Below are 27,061 nucleotides of genomic sequence, written 5' to 3'. Positions count from 1 at the left end.
AAGGAGCAAGCATCTTTTAATATTATGGCCGCAGTCACCATCTGCAGTGATTTTGGAGCCCCCCATAATAAAGTCTGTCACTGTTTCCATTGTTTCCCCATCTATTTGCCATGAAGTGATGGGACCAGATGCCATGATCTTCGTTTTCTGAATGTTGAGTTTTAAGCCAACTTTTTCACTCTCTTTCACTTTTATCAAGAGGTTCTTTAGTTCTTCTTCACTTTCTGCCCTAAGTGTGGTGTCATCTGCATATCTGGGGTTATTGATATTTCTCCCGCCAATCTTGATTCCAGCTTGTGCTTCATCCAGCCCAGCATTTCTCATGATGTACTCAGCATATAAGTTAAATAAACAGGGCGACAGTATATAGCCTTGACATACTCCTTTCCCAATTTGGAACCAGTCTGTTCCATGTCCAGTTATAACTGTTGCTTCTTGACCTGCATACAGATTTCTCAGGAGGCAGGTCAGGTGGTCTGGTATTCCCATCTCTTTAAGAATTTTCCCATCTCTTTAAAAATACTCTTTAAGAATTTTAATATGTACTGAATTCCATGTGATTTTTTTGTCTTCCATTGATCTGTCTAGTCATATTCAACACTATTTTAGTTGTTATAACTTTATAAGTTTTAATATCTGTAAGGATATATTTCTTGTTACTTTTTTCTTGTTATTCTTCAGGATTTTACTGATGATTCTCGTACTTTCCATATGAATTTTAAGATCAGTTTTCGGGTTTTTAAAAAATCCTATAGTTTACATTTATCTGAATTGCATTAAATTTATGGATGAATCTATGGCATTAATTTTTTCCATCCAAAATTAGGGTATGCTTTTCCATTTATTTAATATTTCTTTTAGCATTTAGAGTTTTTTTCTGATAGAGCTTGAGCCGAGCAGCCTTACTTTTATTGTTATTTACAGTAACTTTTCTTTTGATTCTTTTCAGTTTTCCAGATAAATAACCATCACTGGCACATAATGATTATTTTATTTTCTCTTTTCCAATTTTTATATTTCCTATTTCTTTCTCTTATAATTGTGATGTCTAGTACCTCCAGAATACAGTAAATAATAGTGGTGCTAGAAGATGTCTCTGCCCTACTTATGACTTTAAAGGGAATGTTTCTAGTGTTTACCCAGTAAGTGTGAATCATAGCTTGTTTTACATAAATATCTTTATTTCTCCTTACTCAGCTTTTTTTGGGAGAATGAGGTAAAGTAGAAAAGGATAGCTTTATTGCTTTGCCAAGCAAAGGGAGCCACAGTGGGCTGATAGCCTCAAAGTAAGTGTGCCTTACTTAACGTTTCTTTCTTTTTTTTTTTAAAGGGAAATAATCTTTAATTTGTAAATCTCTTACATGAGTCGAGAATAAAAAAGAACCAACAGTTTCTAAAAGTGAAACAGATAATATGGAATATTTAAAGTTTACTGAGTGGAAGTTCTTTTTTTTTTTTTTTTTAAGTGGAGTATAGTTGATTTGCAATGTTGTAGTAGTTTCTGCTGTACAACAAAGTGAATCAGTTACATATAGTCATATAGCCATTCCTTTTTATTTTTTTATTTTAGGTTTTTTTTTTTTTTTTTTTTGCCACATCTCACAGCTTTTGGGATCTCGGTTCCCCAATCAGGAATTGAACCCGGGCCACAGCTGGGCAAGCCTGGAATCCTAACCACTAGGCAATGAGGAAACTCCCTCTCCACTCTTTTTTAGATTCTCTTCTCATGTAGGCCATTACAGAGTACTGAGTATAGAGTTCCCTGTGCTATACAATAGGTCCTTACTAGTTGTGTATTTTATATATAGCAGTGTGTGTGTGTCAATCTGGGTCTCCTGATTTATCCCTCCACCCCCCTCTTTTCCCCCTTGTTAACCATAAGTTTGTTTTCTGCACTTGTGACTCTGTTTTGTAAATAAGTACATTTATACTCCACATTTCTTGACTCATTCTCTCCCCTGAATACAAAATATTTCTTTTCATCCATTGTTAAAAACTTGTATTTGTTCTTCCATTGCCTAATAGTCATCCTTAATTGCATCATCCAAAGACAGTAAAACTCAGGATGTGGACGAATAAGCTAAAAATAAGGGAAACCTGAATTAATGGTTGAAAGAATTAAAAGCTCTGTTCTACCTGTGAATCAGTTTCCTGAGCAATCAGCTTCACCTAGAGTAGAAGCCAGTGACTGAAACTGGAATTGCCATTGGCTTGAGCAGTTTGGTGTGTCTAGAAGTGCTGAAGACTTAAGAGTTTTTCTGGGTCTTTTTAAAAATAAGTTTTTTGGAACTCCCATTAAGAAAAAACCATGGTAGTTTTAAAAATTGTAATAGAAGAGTGGATTTTAATCTTTGAAGGAAAGGAAAAGAAATTTACTCCCTGTCATGGAGAGGCAGTGAGAATAGTGGAAGAATTTTAAGCTTCAGAGTCTGACCATCATTCCAAATCCTGGGCTGCTGCCTCTTGCCTGTGCAGCTTTGGTTAGGATACTGAGCAGCTCTGCTTTATGGCCTTTTTCTTAGTCTCATCACATGATGAGAAACTGCTGTTCTTTGGTACAAGTTTTGCTCTATAGCATTTATGGCATTATATGAAAATGGCATAAATGAGTGTTTAAGCCACAAAGAGTGTTTCCTTCTCTCAGTAATGGAAGTAAAGACTAGTCACACTTGATATATTTTAGGGAGATTTTCTTGGGATGACTGGGGGCCTTTGCTCTACATTTGGTACATCTGGGACAATTATAGCCGGCCTCTGCCAATGATAATTACTGTGTCTTTGTTACTCTGCTTCTCTGTCATGATTGCCTCCACAAGGGTCCTCTGAGCTAAAGACCGGTTTCTTCCCGTCTCCTTTTGTCAGCTTGTCTGGTGTGGCCTTGTGGTGATCATAACACTTGATTGGTTCCCAAAAAGCAGCTCAACTCTCTTGATCTTTCTGGCTCCTCTCATGAGAGACTTCAGACAAGTACCCAAGCTGACCAGAGAGCACAGAGGTGCGTGTGCATGCAGGCTAGATTGCTTCATTTGTGTCTGACTCTTTGCAACCCTATGGACCATAGCCTGGCAGGCTTCTCTGTCCATAGGGTTCTCTAGGTAAGAATACTGAAGTGGATTGCCATGCCCTCCTCCAGAGGATCTTCCAGACCCAGGGATCGAACCTGCATCTCTTATGTCCCTTGTATTGGCAAGCGGGTTCTTTACCACTAGTGCCATCTGGGAGGCCCCTGGAGGTGTATGGGCCATAGTATACTCACTGTGCCTAGATAAGAATGGGGTACAGGAAGGGATCAAAAGGGATATGAAGCAGAAAGGAGACTGAGCAGAAAGAGAGATGCTGGGGCACAATGTAAAGAACTTTAAATACCAAGCTAAAAAATTAGGACCAGTGAAAATCTTTTGAAAAAATTTTTTGAAGAAGTAATGATATGATCCACCTTGTACTTTAGAAGTATAACTCTAGTCATAGATTGTAAAGGCTACACAAATGGTACTTCAACTTTATTGCACATAAGAATTGCTTTTTAAAAATGAGCATCGCTAGGCCTCACCTGAAGAGATTCTGATTAAGACTGAGATGAGGCCTTGGGAACAGTGTTTTTAACAAGATCATCAAACCACACTATAAGAAAACAATGGACTGCAGATTGAAGGAGAGAAATTAGTTGGCATACTATTGTATCAATAATATACAGGAGAAAAAATACCTCAAGAGAACTAGCTTTAACAAGTACAGTAGAAGAAAAAATCATTTTCTAGTGACTTTTCTCAAAAAAATCACCTAATTTTTAATTTTAGTTAATACATATCAGTGTAAAGTGAAAAATCAAAGTGTTAGTTGCTCAGGTGTGTTCGACTCTTTGAGATCCAATAGACTGTAGCCTACCAGGCTCTGTCCATGAAATTTTCCAGGCAAGAACACTGCAGTGGGTTGCCATTCCCTTTTCCGGGGGATCTTCCCGACCCAGGAATCAAACCCAGGTCTCCTGCATTGCAGGCAGATTTTTTACTGTCTGAGCCACTAGGGAAGCCCTCTCAGTGTAAAATGTGAATCAAACAGAAAACCAGAAGGAGTTATTAATAAAAGTTAGGTTTCAGTTCAAATGGAAAAACTAAGAGAGCCATCCCTGCCTTTATTTTTTTTTTAGGTTAAAGTATTAAAACCCCTAAATACAATTTCTGCTTTCTATCTACCTAATATTTAGGATATATGTATTTACAAGGTTTGCTGCTGCTGCTAAAAGTCACTTTAGTCGTGTCCGACTCTGTGCGACCCTATGGACAGCAGCCAACCAGGCTTCTCTGTCCCTGGGATTCTCCAGGCAAGAATACTGGAGTGGGTTGCCATTTCCTTCTCCAACGCATGCATGCATGCTAAGTCACATCAGTCATGTCCGACTCTATGCAACCCTATGGACAGCAGCCCACCAGGCTCCTCTGGCCACGGGATTCTCTAGACAAGAATACTGGAGTGGGTTGCCATTTCCTTCTCCAATAAAGTAGGTTTAGGTCTCACCTATACTCTTAAACGAGGAGATACCCCTTGTCTAAGGTAAGGAGCAGCGGCTACGCGTTGCTGGAGCAGCCGTGAAGAGATACCCCACGTCCAAGGTAAGAGAAACCCAAGAAAGACAGTAGGTGTTGCAAGAGGGCATCAGGGCAGACACACTGAAACCATACTCACAGAAAACTAGTCAATCTAATCACACTAGGACCACAGCTTTGTCTAACTCAATGAAACTAAGCCATATCCGTGGGGCCACCCAAGACAGGCAGGTCATGGTGGAGAAGTCTGACAGAATGTGGTCCACTGGAGAAGGGAATGGCAAACCACTTCAGTATTCTTGCCTTGAGAACCCCATGAACAGTATGAAAAGGCAAAATGATAGGATACTGAAAGAGGAACTCCCCAAGTCAGTAGGTACCCAATATGCTACTGAAGATCAGTGGAGAAATAACTCCAGAAAGAATGAAGGGATGGAGCCAAAGCAAAAACAATACCCAGTTGTGGATGTGACTGGTGATAGAAGCAAGGTCCGATGCTGTAAAGAGCAATATTGCATAGGAACCTGGAATGTCAGGTCCGTGAATCAAGGCAAATTGGAAGTGGTCAAACAAGAGATGGCAAGAGTGAACGTCGACGTTCTAGGAATCAGCGAACTAAAATGGACTGGAATGGGTGAATTTAACTCAGATAACCATTATATCTACTACTGTAGGCAGGAATCCCTCAGAAGAAATGGAGTAGCCATTATGGTCAACAGAAGAGTTCGAAATGCAGTACTTGGATGCAATCTCAAAAACGACAGAATGGTCTCTGTTCATTTCCAAGGCAAACCATTCAATATCGCAGTAATCCAATCCAGTTACTGCCCCAACCAGTAATGCTGAATAAGCTGAAGTTGAACGGTTCTATGAAGACCTACAAGACCTTTTAGAACTAACACCCAAAAAAGATGTCCTTTTCATTATAGGGGACTGGAATGCAAAAGTAGGAAGTCAAGAAGCACCTGGAGTAACAGGCAAATTTGGCCTTGGAATACGGAATGAAGTAGGGCAAAGACTGATAGAGTTTTGCCAAGAAAATTCACTGGTCATAGCAAACACCCTCTTCCAACAACACAAGAGAAGACTCTACACATGGACATCACCAGATGGTCAACACCAAAATCAGATTGATTATATTCTTTGCAGCCAAAGATGGAGAAGCTCTATATAGTCAACAAAAACAAGACCGGGAGCTGACTGTGGCTCAGATCAGGAACTCCTTATTGCCAAATTCAGACTTAAATTGAAGAAAGTAGGGAAAACCACTAGACCATTCAGGTATGACCTAAATCAAATCCCTTATGATTACACAGTGGAAGTGAGAAATAGATTTAAGGGACTAGATCTGATAGAGTGCCTGATGAACTATGGACTGAGGTTCGTGACATTGTACAGGAGACAGGGATGAAGACCATCCCCATGGAAAAGAAATGCAAAAAAGCAAAATGGCTGTCTGAGGAGGCCTTACAAATAGCTGTGAAAAGAAGAGAAGCAAAAAGCAAAGGAGAAAAAGAAAGATATAAGCATCTGAATGCAGAGTTCCAAAGAATAGCAAGAAGAGATAAAGCCTTCTTCAGCGATCAATGCAAAGAAATAGAGGAAAACAACAGAATGGGAAAGACTAGAGATCTCTTCAAGAAAATTAGAGATACCAAGGGAACATTTCATGCAAAGATGGGCTCGATAAAGGACAGAAACGGTATGGACCTAACAGAAGCATTAGATATTAAGAAGAGTTGGCAAGAATACACAGAAGAACTGTACAAAAAAGATCTTCATGACCCAGATAATCACGATGGTGTGATCACTTATCTAGAGCCAGACATCCTAGAATGTGAAGTCAAGTGGGCCTTAGAAAGCATCACTACGAACAAAGCTAGTGGAGGTGGTGGAATTCCAGTGGAGCTATTTCAAATCCTGAAAGATGATGCTGTGAAGTGCTGCACTCAATATGCCAGCAAATTTGGAAAACTCAGCCGTGGCCACAGGACTGGAAAAGGTCAGTTTTCATTCCAATCCAAAGAAAGGCAATGCCAGAGAATGCTCAAACTACCGCACAATTGCACTCATCTCACACGCTAGTAAAGTAATGCTCAGAATTCTCCAAGCCAGGCTTCAGCAATACATGAACAGTGAACTTCACTTGTTCAAGCTGGTTTTAGAAAAGGCAGAGGAACCAGAAATCAAATTGCCAACATCCGCTGGATCATTGAAAAAGCAAGAGAGTTCCAGAAAAACATCTATTTCTGCTTTATTGACTATGCCAAAGCCTTTGACTGTGTGGATCACAATAAACTGTGGAAAATTCTGAAAGAGATTGGAGTACCAGACCACCTGACCTGCCTCTTGAGAAATTTGTATGCAGGTCAGGAAGCAACAGTTGGAACAACAGACTGTTTCCAAATAGGAAAAGGAGTACGTCAAGGCTGTATATTGTCACCCTGCTTATTTAACTTATATGCAGAGTACATCATGAGAAACGCTGGGCTGGAAGAAGCACAAGCTGGAATCAAGATTGCCGGGAGAAATATCAATAACCTCAGATATGCAGATGACACCACCCTTATGGCAGAAAGTGAAGAGGAACTCAAAAGCCTCTTGATGAAGGTGAAAGAGGAGACTTAAAAAGTTGGCTTAAAACTCAACATTCAGAAAACGAAGATCATGGCATCCGGTCCCATCACTTCATGGGAAATAGATGGGGAAACAGTGGAAACAGTGGCAGACTTTATTTTGGGGGGCTCCAAAATCACTGCAGATGGTGACTGCAGCCATGAAATTAAAAGACGCTTACTCCTTGGAAGGAAAGTTATAACCAGCCTAGACAGCATATTGAAAAGCAGAGACATTACTTTGCCAACAAAGGTCCGTCTAGTCAAGGCTATGGTTTTTCCAGTGATCATGTATGGATGTGAGAGTTGGACTGTGAAGAAAGCGGAGCGCCGAAGAATTGATTCTTTTGAACTGCGGTGTTGGAGAAGAGTCTTGAGAGTCCCTTGGACTGCAAGGCGATCCAACCAGTCCATTCTGAAGGAGATAAGCCCTGGGATTTCTTTGGAAGGAATGATGCTAAAGCTGAAACTCCAGTACTTTGGCCACCTCATGCGAAGAGTTGACTCATTGGAAAAGACTCTGATGCTGGGAGGGATTGGGGGCAGGAGGAGAAGGGGACGACAGAGGATGAGATGGCTGGATGGCATCACTGACTCGATGGATGTGAGTCTGAGTGCACTCCGGGAGTTGGTGATGGACAGGGAGGCCTGGCGTGCTGCAATTCATGGGGTCTCAAAGAGTCGGACACGACTGAGCGACTGAACTGAACTGAACTGATACTCTTAAACGGGCTTCCCAGGTAGCACAGTGGTAAAGAATCCACCTGCCAATGCAGGAGACCCAAGAGATGATCCCTGGGCTCGATCCCTGGGTCAGGAAGATACCCTGGAGTAGGAAATGGCAACCTGCTCCAGTATTCTTGCCTGGAAAATTCCATGGACAGAGGAGCCTGGTGGGCTATAGTCCTTGAGGTCACAAAGAGACACAACTGAGCAACTAAGCACACATATGTACATTTAAACAGATGAAGGTGGGAAAAGAAATGCTGATTAATATATGAGCAACAAAAAGGACAGCAAGAGATTTTCTAGGAATTATAAGGTTTTGAGTGGATAAACCAAAATCAAACATTAATTCATATAACTAACTTGTAATTTTTCCCTTGTTGAAGATTATATAGCATTTTAAGATAATGTGCTTTTATTAGAGAATGTGAAATAGCTCAGAAGACGTTGCTTCCTTTTTTTTTCTTTTTCCAGTCCTGAATAATTATGATATAATAATGTCATACTTTTGTATCAAGTTTGTGTGTGTGCTCAGTCTTGTCTGACTCTTTGTGACCCCCATGGACTGTGGCCCCCCAGGCTCCTCTGTCCATGCAGTTTTCCGGGCAAGAATACTGGAGCAGGTTATCATTTCCTACTCCAGGGGTTCTTCCCGACCCAGAGACTGAACCCACATCTCTTGTGTCTCCTGCATTGGCATGTGGATTCTTTATCATGGTGCCTTCTGGGAAGCCCTGTATCAAGTTTATCAGTTTATAAACCATTTTTATAGGTATTTCATATAATCCTGCAGTAACCTTAAGGGTTAAAGTATTATCAGTAGTTGACAAACTAAAACTTGGGCAGGATAAATGACTTAATGTAAGATCACACAAATATTATATGGTAGAAATTGGACTCTCATCCAGGTGTTCTGCTCCAAACCAATTTTGTTTTCCTCTGTCTCAGCTTTTCCTTGTTACTGTATACTAATATACCCTGTGGTGTCTGTCTTCCCCTCTACAATCCAAATGAATCCCTGAGACTTAACAGGTGAACATCTTAAATATTTTTTTTTAAATATTTACTTACTTGTATTATTTATTTGGCTGAGCCAAGTCTTAGCTGAGGCATGCAAACTCTTAGTTGCAGCGTGTGGGATCTAGTCCTTGACCAGGGATGGAACACAGGCCCTCTTCATTGAGACAGCTGAGTCTTAGCCACTGGACCACCAAGGAAATCCCGTCTTAAATATTTTTAAACAAATTGCTTAGTGTTGAAATATTTTCATGTAGATAGATCATTTAGGTATCAGAGCACAGTTATTTGATAATAAAACCAACTGAACTGATATAAATAAATAATTTGATTTTAAAATAAATAGGAAAAAAGACAAATCTCCATTGCAGAGTTCCAGATAATTCATCTAGTTATTCTTCCCACTGGGACATGGAGTATAACTCCCCACCCCTTAATTCATGCTGCATACAGTGACTTATTTCTAAGAGTACAATATGGAAAGAAGGGGAAATGATTGTGTACAATGGAGAAGGCTAACAAATACTACCTCAGCCAGGCAATTGAGGTCAGCATCAACAGTGATAAGTCATGTTGACATTATGTACCCTTGACATGATATGATGGAAATGGCCCTTTACTTCAGTGGTCTTCCTCCTCAAAACCCACAACTCCAGTCTAATCATAAGAAAAAACATCAGACAAACCCCAGTTGATGGACATCCAGGAAATACCTAACCAGTTCTCAACACTGTCAAGGTCACCAAAAACAAGGAAGGTCTGAGAAATTCTCACAGCCAAGAAGAGTTTCAAGGGACTTCCCTGGTGGTCCAGTGGTTAAGACTCGGTGTTCCCAATGCAGGGGACACCAGTTCAATCCCTGGATGGGGAACTAAGATCCTGCATGCTACATAGTGGCACAACCAAAATAAATAAATAAAAGTTATTGTTTAAAAAAAAAGAACTTCAGGAGACACGACAACTAAATGTAATGTGGATTCCTGAATGGGATCCTGGGACAGAAAAAGGACATTGCATAAAAACTAAGGAAATCTGAAGAAACTATGAAGTGAAGTGAAAGTCGCTCAGTCATGTCTGACTCTGCGACCCCATGGACTATACGGTCTGTGGAATTCTCCAGGCCAGAATACTGGAGTGGGTAGCCTTTCCCTTCTCCAGTGAATCTTCCCAATCCAGGGATTGAACCCAGGACTTTAATTAATGTTAATGTATCAGTGTTGGTTCATAAGTTGCAGCAAACACAAGATGTTTATATAAAGGGAAACTGGTGTTGGGTATATGAGAACTCTACTATCTTACAGCTTTTCTGTAAGTCTAAAACTAAAATTTAAGGTTTTTTTTTTTTAAAAAAGGGCTAGAATAGAATAACACTTGATAAGCCAATTCCCTTCTTGGTGAATTGCTGTGAATTGAAATCTTATGTATCTTCCATCCTTAGATTGGTATCAGGGTTGCAGTTAATATCATTAGAGAATTATCTCAGTATCATTGCAGATTATCCAGCTTGAGTATGAATTATCTTTAAGGAAGTGAGTAAATTTTTTGGTTTTAAGTAAAGAAAACCCACAAAATTATCAGAATAATGCCTAAATATATGGTGACCCTGAGTATAAGGCAATTTCTTATCTTTCCAATGAAAAAATATTTTAAAAAGGGATGTGGATGAAATATTTTTGCATACATATTTAAGATCATAATTTTAATAAAATAATATTAATTTAGAACTATTATTTCCCTCCACCTGTCACTTTTTTTTTTTTTAGTTCTACCAGTTTATTGCTACCAACACGTCTCCCTCCACCCTGATACACACATGGTCAATCATGTAACCCCATGGACTGCAGCCCACCAGGCTCCTCTGTCCATGGACTTTTCCAGGCAAGAATACTGGAGTGGGTCACCTGTCACTTTTTATGAAACAACATTGCCTAGATTTTTTTCACATGTGACTTTGATGTCAGTCTTCGGCACACAGTAGGTTGTCAGTAAGCTTTTATTGAATGAATGATAGTTTGAAATCAGATATATGGGGAGCCCTGCATCAGTCTGGGAGGATCCATTGAAGGTTTTTTACCAAGAGAGCAACACACAAAGGTGGAGGGGTATTTAGCCTTTTTTTCAGGGGAGATGAAGGTACCACAAATCCTCTGCTTCTGGGAAGCCAGCTGTGGCCAGGTGTTGGCCTTGGGGCAAGAAGAAACCTTGACCCAGGAGTCAGGCAGATCTGATTTTAGAAACTGCTGGAAACTGAGTGGTCCCAGGTGTCTTTGAGGAGGTGGCACTGAAGCCAGGACCTGAGGGTGTGAAGAGTCAGGACAAAAGCAGGGAGAAGAGACTGTGTGAGCAGAACATAGCAACTGGGGGACCCTGGAAACTACACAAAGGACTTTTTTTTTTCCTAAGTGCAAAGGAAAAAATGGGGATTGACATCTGATTTACAGTTCTAAAAAACCACTTCCATCTGTGAGAATGGGTTTGAGGAGGAGGCAAGAATGGAAACAGAACTTCCCTGGTGGTCCAGTGGTTAAGAATCTGCCTGCCAGTGCAGGGGACACGGGTTCAATCCCTGATCTGGGAAGATTCCACATGTTCTGGGGCACCTAAGCCCATGTGCCACAGCTGCTGAAGCCCTTGCACCTAGAGCCTGTGCTGTGCAACAAGAGAAACCACTGCAATGAAAAGCCCGAGCACCACAATGAAGAGTAGTTCCCATTCACCGCAAGTAAAGAAAGCCCACACAAAGCAATGAAGACTCTGTGTGGCAAAAAATAAATTTATAAAAAGGAGACTGGAAGCAAGGAGGCCAGGTTGGAAATGATAAGCAATAATAGTGATAATAATAATAGCTAACACATGGCTAACTAAATGCCCAGGCACTTTTTAAGCTCTTGTATGAACCAACTCACTTAAGTGTACCTCCCAGTAAGCAACTCTTTCATTCTTGAAAATACCACAGTTGTTGTTTTTTTTTTTTAATATAGTTACTGGACAATATTAGATAAGTTGCAGATGTATAATATATTGTAATTCACAATTTTTAAAGGTTATACTCCATTTATGAAAGTGTTAGTTGCTGACTCGTGTCCAGCTCTTTGCAACCAACCCCGTGGACGGTAGCCCACCAGGCTCCTCTGTCCGTGGGATTCTCCAGGCAAGAATACTGGAGTGGTAGCCATTCCTGTCTCCAGGGGACCTTCTTGACCCAGGTCTCCTGCATTGCAGGCAGGTTCTTTACCATCTGAGCCACCAGGGAAGCTATACTCCATTTATAGTTACTATAAAATATGGCTGTATTCCCCATGTTGTTCAATATATCCTTGTAGCTTATTTTATAGCTAATAGTTTGTACTTCCTCTTCATGTACTCCTGTATTGCCCCTCAACATACCCTCTCGCCACTGGTAACCACAGTTTGGATAATAAATTCCAGAAAACTATGAATCAGCCAATTCAGAGGGGCTTAATGGTTGGATTGCTGTTTCCTTCTCCACCCATCAATTTCAAACCATTCTGTGAAAGTCATTAACCAAAACGCTCTATGGTGCAATATTAAAGTAGAAAAAACTAGAACTGACCTCTCAACTTGCCGAACCTCTTCCTCTCTGTTCCCTTCTGTCCTCACCCTATCTCTTGGTTCTGAGTTTATATGGGCTTTTTTTTTCCTTCTTTAGCTCTCTCCCTCGAGTCCCTTTTCCTGTTCTTGTGTGTTCTGTGTTTCTTTCCTCTTTCCCCTCTTTGCCTTCCTCATTCCCTCTCTATTACCTTGCCTTGCCTTAATGTCCCTCATTTTTCCCTCCCTTAACTGGCCAGTGAGATACTGGCATGTCCAGTGAGTCTGTTCTGTTCAGCATATTAATGTTGTTAATACAATGTATATTATATATACAGTATAATAATGAATGTTCATCTTATTCAGTAATTAATCAAAAATTAATGTTTACTATTTCCATTTAAAACTAATTAAGACCCACAAGACTCAATGTACTCTTCCAAAATGCTTCTATAGATGATTGTTATGAAGTATTTTAAGTCTTTGTATCCCAGTTCCTGAACTGACATCTCTAGGAGAAATTTACCTAGTACCCTGTTCATGTCCAGTATTCTTGCCTGGAGAATCCCATGGACAGAGGAGCCTGGCAGGCTACAGTCCACGGGATCGCAGGAGTTGGACACGACCTAGCAACTAAACCACTACCACAACCACTCATCTAACTGGTTTCTTCCAACCCCCACACGCTCCCTTCCCACTCCACTACCACCTCTGCACCTCCACTGCCTTCTGTACCTCAGGACTGTCCCCAGCTCCTACATTGGACTGCATCTAATTCATACCAGACCATGTCTGTTCTTTAAAACATCAGAGGACTTATGCAACTGTCACGTTGAACCAAACGTCTCATTCTTCCATAGTTTCTCTTAGTTTATTTCCTCTGTTAACTTTCGTAAAGCCTGATACATTACAAACTATTGCTTTTGTTCTGAAGCTTCTTTTTAAGATGCTTTTATTTTACATGTGAGAGTGCATCTCCTTTTGGGTGCCTGGTTCCAAATATAGAGGTACCAGGGACAACCCCTCTTCCCCAGCAGAGGCTTCCCTTAGTAAAGGAGTGTTCCTCTGTGCTCATCTCATATATAAATCACCAGGGAGCTTTTAAATGAGAAAAGACCTGGCTGACCCAGAAGGTGGTATTTATAAATAGTCCTCCAGCCCCCGCTCCTTAAAGCTTGTCCACCTAATCCTCTTCTCTCAAGATAGGAAGTGACTTGAACTTTGAGCCTTAAAACTCACATTCTTTTTTCTTTTAAAAATCTCATTGGCAAAAAGCTGTTTAAAAATGTTTTCAGCCAGATGATGATCGGTCATAAGAGCTTATCTTTCATTTCCAACATTTTTAGGCAAATATGCTTCTTCTTTTGTGGACCAGCTTTTCTCATTGTTATTATTTTAAGACACTTTCCTCAATCATTTTTATTTCTTTTTACTGATAGGGTATCATGGATTTGTATTTTTATGATTTAGAAAGCTGTTCCCAAATGACTCCACAGGAGATGTGGATTCGATCCCTGGGTCAAGACAGTCCCCTGGAGGAGGAAATGGCAACCCACTCCAGTATTCTTGCCTGGGGAATCCCATGGACAGAGGAGCCTGGTGGGCTATAGTCAATGGGGTCGCAAAGAGTCAGACATGACTTAGTGTCTGACTAACAACAACAACAAAAATGACTGCATCTCTATAATGAGCTAAGAGCCTTTCTTTTCACCCCTAAAATCACAGAACTTGGAGGGTCTCTAAGTAACCTTCACCCCAGTATCTTTGAATGGAGCTCTGTTTGTATTTCTCTGATTTTGTGTTGTATGTGTGGGTGTGTGTGTATGTATGTGCTCAATTGCTTAGTCTTGTTCGACTCTTTGCGACCCCTTGGACTGTGGCCCACCAGGCTGCTCTGTCCATGGGATTCCCCAGGCAAGAATAATGGAGCGGGTTGCCATTTCCTCCTCCAGAGGATCTTCCCAACCCAGGAATCAAACCCATGTCTCCTGCATTGGCAGATGGATTCTTTACCTCTCTGCTACCTGGGAAGCTTTTTGTATTATTTATTGGGGCTAAAATGTCACAGGTTTAGGATTATGAAATGAACATATGATATAGACACTAGTAAATAATATTCCAGATTAGGGTACATACAGGAAATGCCTAATTGTTGAAGTGGCCGAAGATACTTTTTTTTTTTTTTTTTACTATATTTTCCCCAATATTAATTAAGTCCTTAATCTGATTATTTATAAAGAGAAGAGATGTTTACATTAAGGAATTAAGCTATATGTTTTTAGCAGCCTCTCTGCCTTATAAAATGGAGGAAACAAATTCACTATCTACTAACTATCAGACAGAATAATTTAAGGCTATTTTCTTTTTATCCCCTGACAGATTGAAGAGTATGTCGTGGTCCCAGGCTTTTGTTTGCTGACCTGGGTCAGGGACAGTAATGCTTTTTCTAGAAGCTACTAGGTCTGATCCATCTGTTGCTTTGTGAGGAGAACTCCTTCCCCAAGGCTTTTCTTATAGTAGTTTTGCTAGAATGTCCTACTTGCATTGTGAGCCTGGAAATTTAGAAGTAATTTTAGTTCTCTTATTTAAGAAAGGCTGGTGTCCATTGTGGCTATATTAGTACATAAGAGACTATCTGCAGGAAAAGAATGAAAAGCATGTACACTGCAGGTTGAATGAGTACTGTCTTCTGAAAACCTTGGGCTTAAATGTCTAAGGCAGTTCTGTTTAGATCTGAGTTCAGCATGGACTTGCTAGAGCAGTAGTGCCTGTTTTATTTCTCCAGTTGGGGAAGCTTTCTCTTAATACACGGAGACTCTAGAATGGGTAAGTATATGTATGTTGTTGTTCAGTCGCAGATTTGTGTCCGACTCTTTGCAACCCCCATGAACACCAGGCTTCCCTGTCCTTCACTGTCTCACAGAGTTTGCTCAAACTCATGTCCATTGAGTCGGTGATGCCATCCAACCATCTCATCCTCTGTCACCCCCTTCTCCTCCTGCCCTTATTCTTTACCAGCATCAGGGTCTTTTCCAATGAGTCGGCTCTTCGTTTCAGCATCAGTCCTTCCAGTGAATACTCATGACTGATTTCCTTTAGGATGGACAGGTTGGATCTCCTTGCTGTCCAAGGGACTCTCAAGAGTCTTCTCCAGCACCACAATTTGAAAGCATCATTTCTTTGATACTCAGCCTTCTTTATGGTCCAACTTTTACATGTGTACATGAATACTGGAAAAACCATAGCTTTGACTCTATGGACCTTTGTTGGCAAAGTGATGTCTCTGCTTTTTAATATGCTATCTAGGTTTGTCATAGCTTTCCTTCCAAGGAGCAAACATCTTTTAATTCCGTGGCTGCAGTCACCATCCACAGTGATTTTGGAGCCCAAGAAAAGAAAATCTGTCACCGTTTACACTTTTTAGGATATGGCCTAAGCAAGTGTGGATACGTTTAACTTGCTTGTAGATTCAGTTGCTAAAATTAAAAAGTGGAATGTAGAAATATGAAAGAGGTGAGAAAACCATGTAGGTGCAACAGAGCAACTGTATCAAGAGATATAATGAGGTTGCAGGAGAATTTGTTAGGATTTCGCACACTGAGAGGAGAGGAGCACAACCAACACAACTTCAAAGCAGTGGTGGGTGCATGTCCAAGGACAGTGCCCAAGCAGGTCAAAGGCATGGGAGGTTTAGGTACCAATCACATTTGGGGCACACTACTGGATAACCCTTGGTTCTCTTTTGTGACCTTTTTTATATCGCAGCAAAACTTAGAGTCTCTCCAGAGGGTTAAATGTAGAACTAGTCCATACATAATGATGCTCATCAACTGTGTTGTTCAGAGTTCTGCACTGCAAACTACCCAACCCATGGAAAAGACTCTCAGAGGCTTTCTGCTGCTTCAGAACTGACTGGCAGTCAGAGGGACAAGGGACACACTTCAGGAAGCATCAGGTTGGCACAACCTGCTGCCCTACCCTGAGGAACTGCTGGCTTTTACTCAAATCTTTGTGTGACGACAGCTTCAGGGCCCCGGGTGTCCCAGCCTAGGTCATATGCTTGCCCCCAGCTGCACCGTGACTAGGAGAGAAGAAGCTGAATCCTAGTTGCTATAGTGCAAAGCACTCACTGCCTCCCACAGGGGAAAGGAGGCTGCAGGGTGCTGGTTGGGAAGAAGGTTTGGTTGCTAGACAGCCGGGGGTGGGGGGGGGAGACATATAAACTATCAACTGTATTTGTCTGGAGCTCAGTCTCTTTACAAATATTAACCATCTTTTTCAGGCTCAGCCATGCATGAAGAATATTAATTTTCTTTTCCTTTAATGCTTTGTTCATTGTTTGAACAATGAAAACTTGGGACTATCTTTTTTAAACTTAGTCTTTATTTTTATCAGAGTTGTATGTATACTTCACATAGAGTCATAGTTCTCCCTGGTTTCTAAAGACGAAGAGCATTTCATTGCTCACACTGCAATTTTCTACTCCCTGCTGCTGCTGCTAAGTCACTTCAGTCGTGTCCGACTCTGCGACCCCATAGACAGGAGCCCACCAGGCTTCCCCGTCCCTGGGATTGATTCTCCAGGCAAGAACTCCAGAAAACTATTTTCACTTCTTTCTGACTGATTTATTTGGTGTTTATCTTGATATTTCCAAATAGTGCACTGTGGTTATATCTTAATGTTTCCCTTTTAAACATTATTTATCGACTTTCCATGATGAAAATGAGTTTTTTTCTGTCTCAATACTTTACTCTTAGTCACACACACATTCTCTTCTTTTCCCATCCTCCCAGGATAATTGTGTTGAACCTATGATCTGTGTTTTTATCATCACTTTTTCAGCACTGCGATGAAGCTGTGTAGTATGCTGTGACTACTCTTTTCTCCAGTACTACATTTAATTTTTCCCTGATGCTAATAATTGTTTTTTTTAATTTGCTTAAATTTTCTATACTTCTCACTAATTTGACCCCCAAACCTCCCCTAATTGAATCAACCCTCTTTTCATATAAACACATCAGATATATGAATTTCATCTTTTTGTTTTTGTTGTTTTTAATTTCATCTTCTTAAACGTCTCCATGAGTGTTATGGCTTGCTCTTGTCTGGACCCTGAACCAGTCGCCCTCCAGGCCTGTTAAGGAGCTCTTGTCTTGGGGTCTCCTTCACCATCACTCTGAGGACCCCTTTGCTGTTTCTTGTTTTAGATCTCTTGCTTCCTGGATTCCATGTTATCCTCTTCCTTGGTCTTCCCTGTCATTTTGAAGGAGTGTGTTACTATTAGTTTCTTGAGAAAGTAAAGGTTTATTAGTTTTAGGAATCATTTCTTTAAGAATTTTAAAGGCACTGCTCCATTTTTTTCTGTCCTCCAGAGTCCCTGTTGAAAAGTCTTACACATTCTGATTTTGACCTTTTCGGTAACAACTCATTTTCCTTCTGGAAGCTTGTCTTTTAACCTTGATGTTCTGCAAGTTCACAGTGATGCGATTCAGGCCCTTGCTGGACCTTTTCAATCTGGGACATTTTCTTGAATTCATTTTTTTGATGACTTCCTCTCCTTGTTTTTTTCTCTTCTTTCTCAAAGTTATATTAGCTAGATGTTGGGCCTCTTGTACTGGCGTCCAGTTTTTGTATCTTTACTCTCATTTTCTATCCTTTTGCCTTTTTTTCTTTCTAAAAGTATCTCTCAACTTTGTCTTTCATCCCAGGGGACTGGGGCAGTCCCAGGGGCAGGGTCCCAGTTCTCACAGCTTATTGTCCCTGACCTGACAATAGGAGGGAACAGCAGAGGTCATTTTGGTCTTGGAAGCTGACTTCTTTGGAATGCAGCCTTCGGTTAAGCTCTTCATGTGTTCAGCTCGATGGCTAACTTCCATCTCTGTCTATGTTGTACTCCTTCATGTTGACTCAAAGAGATGCCACCTGAGACAGTCATCTGTAAATGCTAGAGATGTGGGGTCACTGTTTCTGTGTCTCTGTCTTGGGAATGGGCTGTTTACTGTTAAAGTGATGTTTGTGAAGCCATTGCCTTGAGGCCCAGAATAACCAGGCATGTTAAAGTAGACCAGGGATGAGGTGCTTGAAGTTCAGGTTCGGGATGTTTCAGACTGAGGCACCTATGAACATTCAGTCATTTTATGTGTTCCAAATGTATTTTTATGTGTCACATGTATGTACATATATGCATGTATCTCTCAGGAAGTAGGGAACTGGAAATGAGGGTATTATATAACCTCAAAATGGTGGTAAAGAACCTACCTGCCAGTGCAGGAGATGCGGGAGATGTGCTTTTGATCCCTGGGTTGGGAGGAAGGCAGGGGGAACCCACTCCAGTATTCTTGCCTGGAGAATTCCATGGACAAAGGAGGCTGTCAGGCTAAGATCCATAGGGTGGCAAAGAGTTGACCGTGACTGAAGTGACTTAGCATGCACGCAGGCTAAAAATTAAGTAAGAGACATTTGCCTACTTGCAATGAATTGTAATAGAAATGTGATCTTCCCACGTCATTGGGAAACTTGTTTTCTGCTCAGGCCCTCAGAGAATCATAGATCGTTGGGGTGAGGACTAAGTGAGTCCCCACTGGGTTTTTCTACATAGCAAACAGATGGTATGGCAAGCTTGACGCCTCTCCCCTCTTGCTGCCTAGGCTAGGCTTGTCCTGAGAACATCCCACAGCAGTTTGATATCATCCCCGTGACCTTTGGATGTCCTGTGCCCAGCTTGAGGAAGCCAAGGTCTACTCAGCAGCTCTTCCTGCTCCCGGGTTAATGGACTTGATAGATCCCTTGTCCCTGCCTTCCCACTTCTCCTGCAGGAAACAACAGCTAGGAAATTTGTAAGTGTAAAGACTGCTGAGCCCATGTGACCTCCTTAGGCTCCCTGCTGGTCTCTGCCTGCCAGCCTCCCAGATTGATATCTCAGCTTTGACTTTAATGGTCTCAATGGCACCCCACTCCAGTACTCTCACCTGGAAAATCCATGGACGGAGGAGCCTGGTGGGCTGCAGTCCATGGGGTCGATAAGAGTCGGACATGACTGAGCAATTTCACTTTCACTTTTCACGTTCATGCATTGGAGGAGGAAATGGCAGCCCACTCCAGTGTTCTTGCCTGGAGAATCTCAGGGACAGAGGAGCCTGGTAGGAGGCCGTCTATGGGGTCGTACAGAGTCGGACACGACTGAAGCAACTTAGCAGCAGCAGCAGCAGGCTAGGCGAACAGCCTAACCCAGACAGCCCATTGGCTTCCTTTGCAGCAGCTACTTAACTCGGACAGAGCCGAGGGGACTCCCTTTTGCCTGTGGCTATGATGTCCTTCACGGGCCAGGCTCCAGCAAGGAGGACAGACAAATTCCAATCTCAGACCCTGGCTTTCCTGAGATTGAGGCCCGGGGCTTACCATTTGGAATACAAAGTGAAGGGTTTTTTGTACCATTTTTTAAAAATATAAACTTGATAATTTTATTGCCAATTTAAAAATAAATGACTTTATATTGATTGTGAAGGGGTAAGAAGGCTACTTGAGGAAACTCTTTGGCAGTAGTTAGGACTCTATGCTTTCACTGCTGGGCCCAAGTTCAATCCCTAGTCAGGGAACTAAAATCCTAGAAGCTAAGTGGCACAGCCAAAAAAAAGCATTGCTTGAAAGGTCTGGATTTGTTAGTAACGCTTGTGGACAGTGATTTTCACTGTAGGGCTATCTCCATGAGTCATGTCCTGGGATTTTTCTCATACCTATTTCTTCAGGTCTTTTTATCTCAGCTGGTCAGTTTCTGTTGGAAAATTTAAAATTTTGCACTGTTCATTTTCTACCTCTTTCTTGCAATTGCTAGACGTGTACCATCTGTGAGCTCTCATGTTGCAGATAAAAATATCTCCCCTGGGTCTCTGCATCTTCCTTTAGATGTCTTCTGCACTCTCTTCCACATTTATATTTGCTTTCTTGGCACTTAGCAGTCAGGCCAGCTTGCTGAGAAGTAAACAGGAGTCAATAGGAGCACATTTAAGACACCTGGAGGACGAAGTAGGCGGCTTTAGGGTCTTCTTTTTCCTTAATATACTTGATCAGAAATTGGATGAACCTTCGGGATGCTGAGACAGGGAAGATACTTTGGCAAGGAACAGAAGACCTGTCAGTCCCTGGCGTGGAGCACGAAGGTACTTTCCACCCTTTTCTGCACAGGGCTGACGACGCAGAGCAGGCCTGGGGAGTCAGGGAGCTGAGTTGACACAGCACCACCAGTGGACAGGCCTCTACAGGCACAGCACGTCCATCCACGTGATGCTGAGATTTCTAGTGCCTTCTCCTACTTCCCAAAACCAACTCTGCTGAAATTTTAGCATTAAAACATACCCAAAGATATAAAGTAAGATCTTGATTTTTTATCATCCTGAAATAAAAGAAAAACCAAGGGGTTAAAACCGACAGGACAGACTAGAAAGAAGGCTCCCATTCAGCCTCCTTCCTGATAAGAGGGGCTGGGTAAGGCCTTTCGGTGCACTAAATCTGGTGTTCCTTGAAGATCTTTCAGTCAGATGCATTGGACCAGTTTGGGACCTCTGCCTTTAATCAAAAAGTATAACTCTGTTACCGAGGCATTCTCTGAGATTTAGCATAGATAAGATATGCTCTAAATCATCTCTAAGAAGCTCCCAGAAATGGTTTCAGTATTTCTTTTTCTTTACCAGCCCGTGTTCCCAAGAAAATCCTCAAATGCAAGGCAGTGTCTCGAGAACTGAACTTCTCTTCAGCAGAGCAAATGGAAAAATTCCGCCTGGAACAAAAAGTCTACTTCAAAGGGCAATGTCTGGAAGGTATTCTGCTGCCTACATGCCTCGTATCTGGGCTTAGGGTGACAGGGGCAGAAGTCAAGACTCAGGGAACTAAAGCCCTGCTTTGATAACATCCATTTTGCAACTCAGCTTGGATAGGGTTCCTACACCCTGGGAGATTGGGAGCTTGGGCAAAAAGCAGAAACAAAGCTGGCAACTGTGAGGGGCTCTGAGCCCGTGAGAGGATTACCGACCCTGGAGGGCCTGGGGGTGGTGCTGGCTTTTCACTGATGTGGTCACGAGGAAGCTGCTGGTTAGGCCCTGGTACAGTGCTCTCCATACTGTCACATACAGATTCCACTGGCAAGGGCACCCTGCAGTGAGTTTTCTTCACCATGTGTAAGAGTATAAAAGTGCACTCTGTGTCTTAGATCTGAAGTAACAAGTGAAAAGGCCTGTTCTGTGCCTCTGTGTATAATTTACATCTAGCCTACTTATAAGAAAATGCTGCTGGTCCTAGTGCTTTAGATCTCAGAGCATAGGAGCAGACCTCTGGTGTGGTTCAGGGGGCTTCCATGTCCTTTCTTGTGGCCTCTGGCCTGGGAGGTTTCTGATGGCTTCATTGGTGGTTCCTGGGGTAGGAAATGGCAACCCACTCCAGTACTCTTGCCTGGAAAATCCCATGGATGGAGGAGCCTGGTAGGCTGCAGTCCATGGGGTCGCTAAGAGTCGGGCACGACTGAGCGACTTCACTTTCACTTTCATGCATTGAAGAAGGAAATAGCAACCCGCTCCAGTGTTCTTGCCTGGAGAATCCCAGGGACGGTGGAGCCTGATGGGCTGCCATCTATGGAGTCGCAAAGAGTCAGATACAACTGAAGCAACTTAGCAGCAGGGGTAGGAAAAGGCTTGCTCAAAAGGATAGGGACACAGAGCCCCGAGACTCTGCCCAGGGCTCCAGCTCACCCACTTTTCCTTCTTCCTTCAGAATGGTTCTTCGAGTTTGGCTTTGTGATCCCTAACTCAACAAACACCTGGCAGTCCCTGATAGAGGCCGCGCCCGAGTCCCAGATGATGCCAGCCAGCGTGCTAACGTGAGTGATCGGGCCGCAGGGACGGTGGAGGTGTCCTGAAGCAGCAAGTCCAGGCACATGGGACGCATGGTTCCATTCAGCAGGCAGGCAACCTAGATTGAGAACAGGGGTAAGAGTATCCAGGGTATCCAAGGTTACAGCTTACTGGCTTCAGTCACGTGAAAAGACAGTATGATAGAGTGGAAAGAATTAAAAACTTCAGACTAGACCTTTAGACTAAATTCCTGATTAACCCTGACTAGTGAGGGCAATGGCACCCCACTCCAGTACTCTTGCCTGGAGAATCCCACGGACGGAGGGACCTGGTGGGCTATAGTCCATGGGGTCGCTAAGGGTCGGACGCAACTGAGCGACTTCACCTTCACTTTTCACTTTCATGCATTGGAGAAGGAAATGGCAACCCACTCCAGTGTTCTTGCCTGGAGAATCCCAGGGACAGTGGGGCCTGGTGCGCTGCCGTCTATGGGGTCGCATAGAGTCGGACAGGACTGAAGCAACTTAGCAGGAGAAGCAGCAGCAGCAGTGTAACCTTGGCTATGTACTTTATTTCTCTGGGCCTTACTCTTTTCTCTAAACAGAGAATTAATAATCCTGTCTCACAGAGGTAGAGTAAGGATAAAATGAGATCGTATGGAAGAAAACTAGCACATAACATAAATTAAATCTATGCTAATTTGCTCCCTTTCCTGACTATCAAACTCCTGATACTCTGTACTTCATTTGACCCTCAGCAGAATCTGGAAAAGTCCTAATTCTGTTTTAGAGGATAATGTTTGATTGTAGTTTTTCAGAGACTCACTTACCATTTTTATAAATTTGCTTCTTGCTCAAAGAATAGTTTGTCCTTTGTCCCCCAAATCAGTCAGTCACTGCCCACCTACCATTTTCTCTTGGGAAAAGATTTTAGTCTTTTAAAGGTTTTAGAAGTATTGCCTGGTAGCAAATCATGTACACAGATAGATAATTGTGTGATATTGGATCACCTCTTTAAACAGGTCCTTTATGAAAACCACATTGAATTTGTAAATAGAGGTTTTTTTATTTTATATCTTGGGTAGATTTTTATTTACATAATAGTATAAACTATAAAATACTATAACTATATAATAGTATAAACTAAAATAATATAAATTTATATTTAATCAGTCAGTCAGATTTTGAGTTCCTTATTTACCCATGTTTTTATAATTAATTACCAGCAAAAATGCATCTAGTAGATATTAACTACCCTGGGAAAGTACAGTGTCATAAGTAGATGGGCATTTTTTAGATTTTGTTAACCCTTACTTGACTTCTTGGCCAGGCCTGATTTCTTTCAGGTGCTAACACCAGCAAGTCTATGATAATATATTCAGGTTATTTAAGTTGTCTTACTTTTTAGAACCCCAGAATAGCACCACTCTTGCTTTTAACTCAGTTCAAGAGGAGTTTGATTTGGAAACACTGACATACCCACCAAGAAGAATGAAATTGTACACTGCGTACAATACAGGTGTATCGTTTGGGGTTATTGAGCCGTAAGCCACAGAAACTGACTCTGGCTTATTGGACAGAGTTGAAAGGGTAGGGCTGAGACCTGAGCAGTCAGAGGATGCAGGTGGCAGGAATCATGGATTCCTCAAGGAGCAGCCATGGGAAGGATTTTGCTCAGAGGAGAGATTCTGATTGGTTCAAATTATATCCTGTGCCTGCCTTTTTGTCAGTCAAGGGAGGGGCCACTTGACTGACCATGGACTGGAGATAGGGGTTCCCCCAAGAGAAGAACAGAGTGTTGTTACCCAAAGTGAGGAGAAAGATGCAGGACAGGCCAACCCACAGCTTCCACCAGAGTGAGTTTTATAAGAAAAGATACCACCCCTGCGGTCTCAGGTTTTCATGTGAATCAGAAAGTCGTATTTATAGGCACCTCTGCATGCAGAGCACTCAGAGGGCCTTGGGTGTACTGTGGGTTAAGACATGCTCCCTCTTATAATTTCTAAACTTGAAGAAGATGAACCTCATCACATAAATTAAAAGGTCATGTGAGATGTCTAATCCCATGTGATCTTAATATCCCCAAGCCAAGGTTATATAGGTGAGTGCATGTCCACGGGCCCAGTAGACCTAGATTGAAACTACTTTGTGGAAATGAAATCTGTTGCTAACACGCTCACTCTTCTGCCCTCTCTTCTGACTTACAGTGGAAATGTTATCATAGAGACAAAGTTTTTTGATGACGATCTTCTCGTAAGCACATCCAGAGTGAGGCTTTTCTACGTTTGAGAGAAGAATGTGTGTGCATTTCAAGAATTCATTTTTTTAGGGGGATGGAGGAAACTGTTTACTTTTTTCCTCTACACCTTTGATTTTTGGCACTTTCACCCCTGATTCCTTCTACGGCAAAACCCACCTGCAGCCACCAGGGGACCAGCTCTGTGTAGGTAACCAGATGGCTTTTTTCTCTCAAGCCACCATCTTCCGTTGACCAGAGTATAAACTCCCAGTCCCAGACCAGGGCAGAGGGCATGCCTCGACTCCTTCCTGGAGTAGCCCCAGGGACAGACACACACCACGAGCTGTTCCCATCACCCTCCCTGCCTCCTCCTTGGGCCCTGCAGGCAACACATCTTCTTTTGGCCCCTGGTTTTGGAAAACTTCATGTTCCTGACCCACATTTAGTTTTTTCCTACTGTTTCTATTTCATACATTCTCATACATTTAACTTGTAAAATAGACTGATATTATTATTATTACATAATTAATTAAAACATGTTAATTAAAATATTCCTACGTCTTTAGCATGACACTTCTTTCATTTCTCCTTTTTTTGGAATGTGAACCTGGCTCCATGATGGGAAGAAAGACATTTATCAGACTGTAGGATCACAGCTCTGTTTTGCTCCAGAGAGAACTGATAGATCTTGCAGTTCCTGAGTGCTTCAGTCACTGCTTTCCAAGAACGTACAACACACTTGAGCAAGACCCATGACCTTGACATTTGTCTTTTAGATGTGGGATTTAGTGGCTCTCTTCAACATACATGTGCCCTCCATTTGTCTGTTGTTTTTAACTTTTCCCCTTCTTTTATAATGTGCATTTGTTCAAGAGGTTTCCAGAGAGGTTGGAGGTCCTAAGTTGGTCGAGTAAGGACTCTTACCTTCCTAAACGAGACACTAGAAGTTACAAAATGAAGAAAAGGTCTCCCTAAACTCACCTGGAGAACAGTGATGAGGAAGTACCTGGATGAGGAGGGATACTGGGAGACGTTGAAAACCGCAATCAGAGGGAGCCCGTGTAGGGGAGCAGAAGTTATATTTGCAGTGCTTTTAAGTATGACAATGGAAAGAAAACTAAAATGGGTTCTTCTGGAGACTTCCTTGGTGGTTCAGGGGTTAAGCATCTGCCTTGCAATGTAAGGGACTCAGGTTTGATCCCTGATTGGGAGCTAAGATCCCACATGCTAAGCAGGGTGGCCAAAAGAGTTTAAAAAAAAAAACCACACACACACAGAGAACAACAAGAAAGGGTTCTTTTTTATGAACTTACCTGTGAACTATCAGTAGCCTTCACTGTCCTTTATAAAATACCAGCAATGAAAAGTCTTCTGGTTCTGGGACTACCCTGGAGGCCCAGGGATTAAGACCTCATCTTCCAATGTACATGCCTTCTCACATGCCTCACTACCAAGAAAACAAACTTAAAAGAGAAGCAATATTGTAACAAATTCAATAAAGGACTTCAAAAAATGGTCCACATCCAAAAAAAAAATTTTTTAAGCAAATTTTTCTGGTTCCTAAAGTAGTAAGGTCTGAGGCCAGAGGAGGGAAAATACACTGAGTGGGCCCTCTTGGTGGAGCCCCTGCTCCTAGATCCCTGCTCTCCTTCCATCTGTTACCGCAAAGGGCCTGTTTGCATCTGTGGGTGGGAGAAGCAGAACATTTTTAGTACTGTATCTCCATCTTTCAGTGATGACTCCATTCTTAGATCTGTTATCTTCAAAACCTAATTTTTAAATACCAAAGGTTGAATTAAAAAAAAAAAGATAAAAGTGAGTCAAGCTTTTCTTTTTCTTTCCAAAAATGCCTTGTCTTTTCTCAGCATCAACCTGTCTCTTTCCTTTTTCCTGGACTGAGTCTTCTCCCCAGAATCCCCCCGGGGAAGGCTCTTGGGCCTGGACACATCTTGATGGAGAAAAGACTTCCCAAGGGGCTTCTCCACCTGCTTAGACTTCCTTCACTGCCCTGCCCCACTCACCCACCCAGCTAGCACTGCTTTGCTAGCTGCTCTGAGAAAAACAAAAAGAACCATGGCCCAGTCCTTCTTAGAAGCTTGCCATCTCTCCAAGGTACATGTGCTCAGGAAATATTGAACATGTGCAAAGAACTGATGCTTTTTTACTGTGGTGCTCGAGAAGACTCTTGAGAGTTCCTTGGAGAGCAAGGAGATCAAATGAGTCAATCCTGAAGGAAATCAAGCCTGAATACTCAATGGAAGGACTAATGCTGAAGCTGAAGCTCCAATACTTTGGCCACCTGATGAGAAGAGCGAACTCATTGGAAAAAACACTGATGCTGGGAAATATTGAAGGCAAAAGGAGAAGGGGATGACAGAGGATGAGATGGTTGGATGGCATTACCGACTCAATGGACATGGGTTTGAGCAAACTGCAGGAGATAGTAGAAGACAGGGAAGCCTGCCCTGCTGCAGTCCATGGGGTTGCAAAGAGACATGACTGAGTGACTGAACAACAGCAGCAAATCATGAAA

General features: G+C 42.1%; 1 protein-coding gene across 1 annotated transcript in view; it reads left to right on the top strand.

Annotated features, from left to right (window-relative positions):
- PDE6D (phosphodiesterase 6D) overlaps window positions 1-25,079 on the top strand; it is a 61,215-nt gene extending 36,136 nt beyond the window's left edge. Inside the window, exons 2-5 of the mRNA XM_019978562.2 lie at window positions 20,519-20,607; window positions 21,139-21,264; window positions 22,211-22,316; window positions 24,497-25,079. Coding sequence (XP_019834121.1) covers window positions 20,519-20,607; window positions 21,139-21,264; window positions 22,211-22,316; window positions 24,497-24,578 — 403 coding nt within the window. The 3' untranslated portion in view covers window positions 24,579-25,079. The remainder of the gene's footprint in view (window positions 1-20,518; window positions 20,608-21,138; window positions 21,265-22,210; window positions 22,317-24,496) is intronic.
- Window positions 25,080-27,061: the final 1,982 nt, after the last annotated feature.

The sequence above is a fragment of the Bos indicus genome, chromosome 2 (genome assembly GCF_029378745.1).
Source record: "Bos indicus isolate NIAB-ARS_2022 breed Sahiwal x Tharparkar chromosome 2, NIAB-ARS_B.indTharparkar_mat_pri_1.0, whole genome shotgun sequence".
In the NCBI taxonomy this organism is placed as follows: domain Eukaryota; kingdom Metazoa; phylum Chordata; class Mammalia; order Artiodactyla; family Bovidae; genus Bos; species Bos indicus.
Note: the sequence above shows the minus strand (reverse complement) of the source record. Positions and strands in the feature narration are given on the sequence as shown.